Genomic DNA, 2,653 nt, shown 5'->3' with positions numbered 1-2,653 from the left:
TGTGTGGGGTGGGGAGTTGGTGCCTTTTTTCACCTCCGGATGTCAGAGAAGTCGGACAGTTCATCTGCCCGGTCCATGATCCCATGTGCCCCTCTGGGACTGTGGCCCCCAGCTTTCACCCGGGCATGGGCGTTCAAGTGGCCCTTAGTACCTCTCTCTCCCTTAGATGCTCGTAAGGTCTCCCTGTGGTCGGAGTCAGAGTGGGCCAGCATGTCCCCACGGCCAGCAGTGGCTTTGCTGGCTTCACCCGGCTTCTTCTCGGGACCCAGGATGGTGTCACCATGCACAGCTGAGGTGCAGAAGCTCAGGATGGAGCAGAGACTTCCCCAGTTCTGTTCACACTGGGCCTGGACGCTTCTTGTTATTGCCTTTTTCACCTCCTCGCCACAGGTGAGCAGGATATTCACTAGGTCAACATATGGCCTAGAGGTAAAGGAAACAGTGAGAGGAGAGTCAAAAAACATGTAAGGGTTATCTATCAGTAAACAAGCATAATGGCCTCTCTGCCTTACCTTCTCCTGTGCAGAGCACAGCTCAGCAGCGTTAGCCCCCTGCTACCCACTGACTCGGCAGCCTTGTAGAGCAATTCTGCACCGTACGTTCATCATGCAACGTGCTGTATTCTAATGAGACAAACTGCTCTAAGAAGTGTGCCTGATGTCACCCTGTGAAATGAAGTTTCACTCAAGTGCTGGGTCTGCCTTGATTGCTCCCGCACCAGAGATGCTCTGGGAGAACTGTAATGTCTAGAGGAAGATATGAGGTCTACGTGCTTGGCAAAATGGGGCTGTCAAACAGAAGATCTCATGCCTTCTCCCTCTATCTCTTTCCAAGCCCCTTCAGCTTTATTAGTCAGGATACATGACAAAGGAGACCTGCTCATGTCCAGAGCCATCAATTTCATCAAACAGCTTGCTATCTCCTGGTGAATGACTGCTACAGAGCACTCACCAGTCACTAATGTGCAAGAGGGAGGCATTTCCTCACCTCTGCAAAGAGCAGCAGACACTCAACTAGAGGGTCTCTGGCTTTTCTCATAATCTTTAGCTTTCCCTGAAGCACCAGGTATTGATCTCCACCAGAAGCAAGATCTGATCTGGAGTCATGATCCAATTGCATAGAGCTCAGACACACGGAAATCCACTTTGTTGGCACTGTTTCCTCCCACATCAATTTTCTTCTTCATTTCCTTACACAGTTGAGTACAGCTTTCAGTATATACCTTTTCGCAGCTAAACAAGGGACTCCAAATGAGCCATGGCCAAACAACCGTTTCTGCTTCCCGTCCGTCCCCCTGTGCCCCCACAGCACAACGCAGCCTTGAGCACACGCACTTCAGCTTCCTCAGCTTCGGGTCACCGAGTGCAGCAATTTTAAAATAGTTGCGGTCACAAGTTTTGTGGGTCAATATTGATGTTGTCTATTGACACAACTGCTCAGCTGCTACCAGGCCCAGAAGGACGTGCTTAGAAGTAGGAAATTCTTTTTCTAGGATGGTAGGAACCATCTGCAGTGCAAGTGGAGAACTGCCTGGGGTCAGCAGTCATGGTTGTATGGGGTGGTGGGGATGTACCTTCTGGGCACACCATCCACCAGCTCTGGGGGCTGTGGACAAGTCTAAATCTCTTCCCGTGAACTAAGTCAGAAGAGACAAGGAAAACCAACAGATTACGATCAGTGTCTGACACTGCCCTGATTTTACTTTGCCCAACTGCTTAAACTCATTTTGAATGACTAATCTTGGAAAGCCACCTACTATTCCCCTATCTCAAAATATTTCCCATGTTTGGATTGTTTCTGCCGTTTAAAAAAACCAGTTACTTGGAATGCAGCAGCGACCGATCTGCCAGGGCCTGTCACCACTTCCACCATAGCGAATCAGCCTGACCCCCACCCCACCACAGCTGACTCAGGAGGAGACTTTGCTGCCCCAAGCGCGTTCCTCAACACTCATTGGAAGAAAACAGAATAAAATAGTCAGAGAACAGTCTGAGAGCTGCCACTTGCTTCTCTACTCCTAGTTTTTGTTTTAAACGTAAAATAGAAGATGAGAAAGAACTGAGCACATTGCATACAAAGTGATCCAGCAGAAGGAGGGTGAGCGAGGGGGGGAAGATAAATCAGTTGTTGAAGTTGGGCATAACCTTTACAAAAATCTTTGTAAGAAAAAGCTTGCTGGTATGACTAAAAAGTGGCTCAGCTGCCAAATATTTCAGGTATTCAGAGTCTGCCAGAGCCCTGCGGATTAATACTGGCCCGTTTCTCCTTTGCTGTTTTACTTTCTGCATTTCAGCTGGCCTGACCATAGTACCTGAACTGAGCACAAGGCTGCAAGTCAGCAGACGTGATTTTATTTCCAGCTCTGCCACACTTGCCTATTGATCTTGAACAAATTCCTTAGTTCAAAAGCTTCAGAGATGGTCTCTAAATTTAGGGGAGGGGAGGAGGCTGGCTCGCTGCTTCTGGCTGGGGAGTTCCGCATAGGAAAGCTAAGCTCTGACTTAAGCTCATCTGTGTGATGCTGAAAATGAAGTGTAAGAAGTTCTAAATGAGATCGTGCAAATTATAGGTGTTCAGCTGAATGATCGTCTCTTCTCAAATGAGAACCCCCCAGTTAAGCTCCCCAGAAATAAGTAGCTGCCTTTGAGCATTC

The 2,653-nt window shown here is 48.4% G+C and overlaps 1 protein-coding gene across 1 annotated transcript in view; it reads right to left on the bottom strand.

Moving 5' to 3' along the window:
• Window positions 1–29: 29 nt before the first annotated feature.
• Window positions 30–2,653, bottom strand: part of STC2 (stanniocalcin 2) — a 6,937-nt gene continuing 4,313 nt past the window's right edge. The window contains exon 3 of the mRNA XM_010289716.1: window positions 30–423. Within this exon, the coding sequence (XP_010288018.1) occupies window positions 30–423 (394 nt within the window). The remainder of the gene's footprint in view (window positions 424–2,653) is intronic.

Source organism: Phaethon lepturus, unplaced genomic scaffold, assembly GCF_000687285.1.
Source record: "Phaethon lepturus isolate BGI_N335 unplaced genomic scaffold, ASM68728v1 scaffold41726, whole genome shotgun sequence".
NCBI lineage: Eukaryota > Metazoa > Chordata > Aves > Phaethontiformes > Phaethontidae > Phaethon > Phaethon lepturus.
This window is presented reverse-complemented; position numbering and strand designations above follow the sequence as displayed.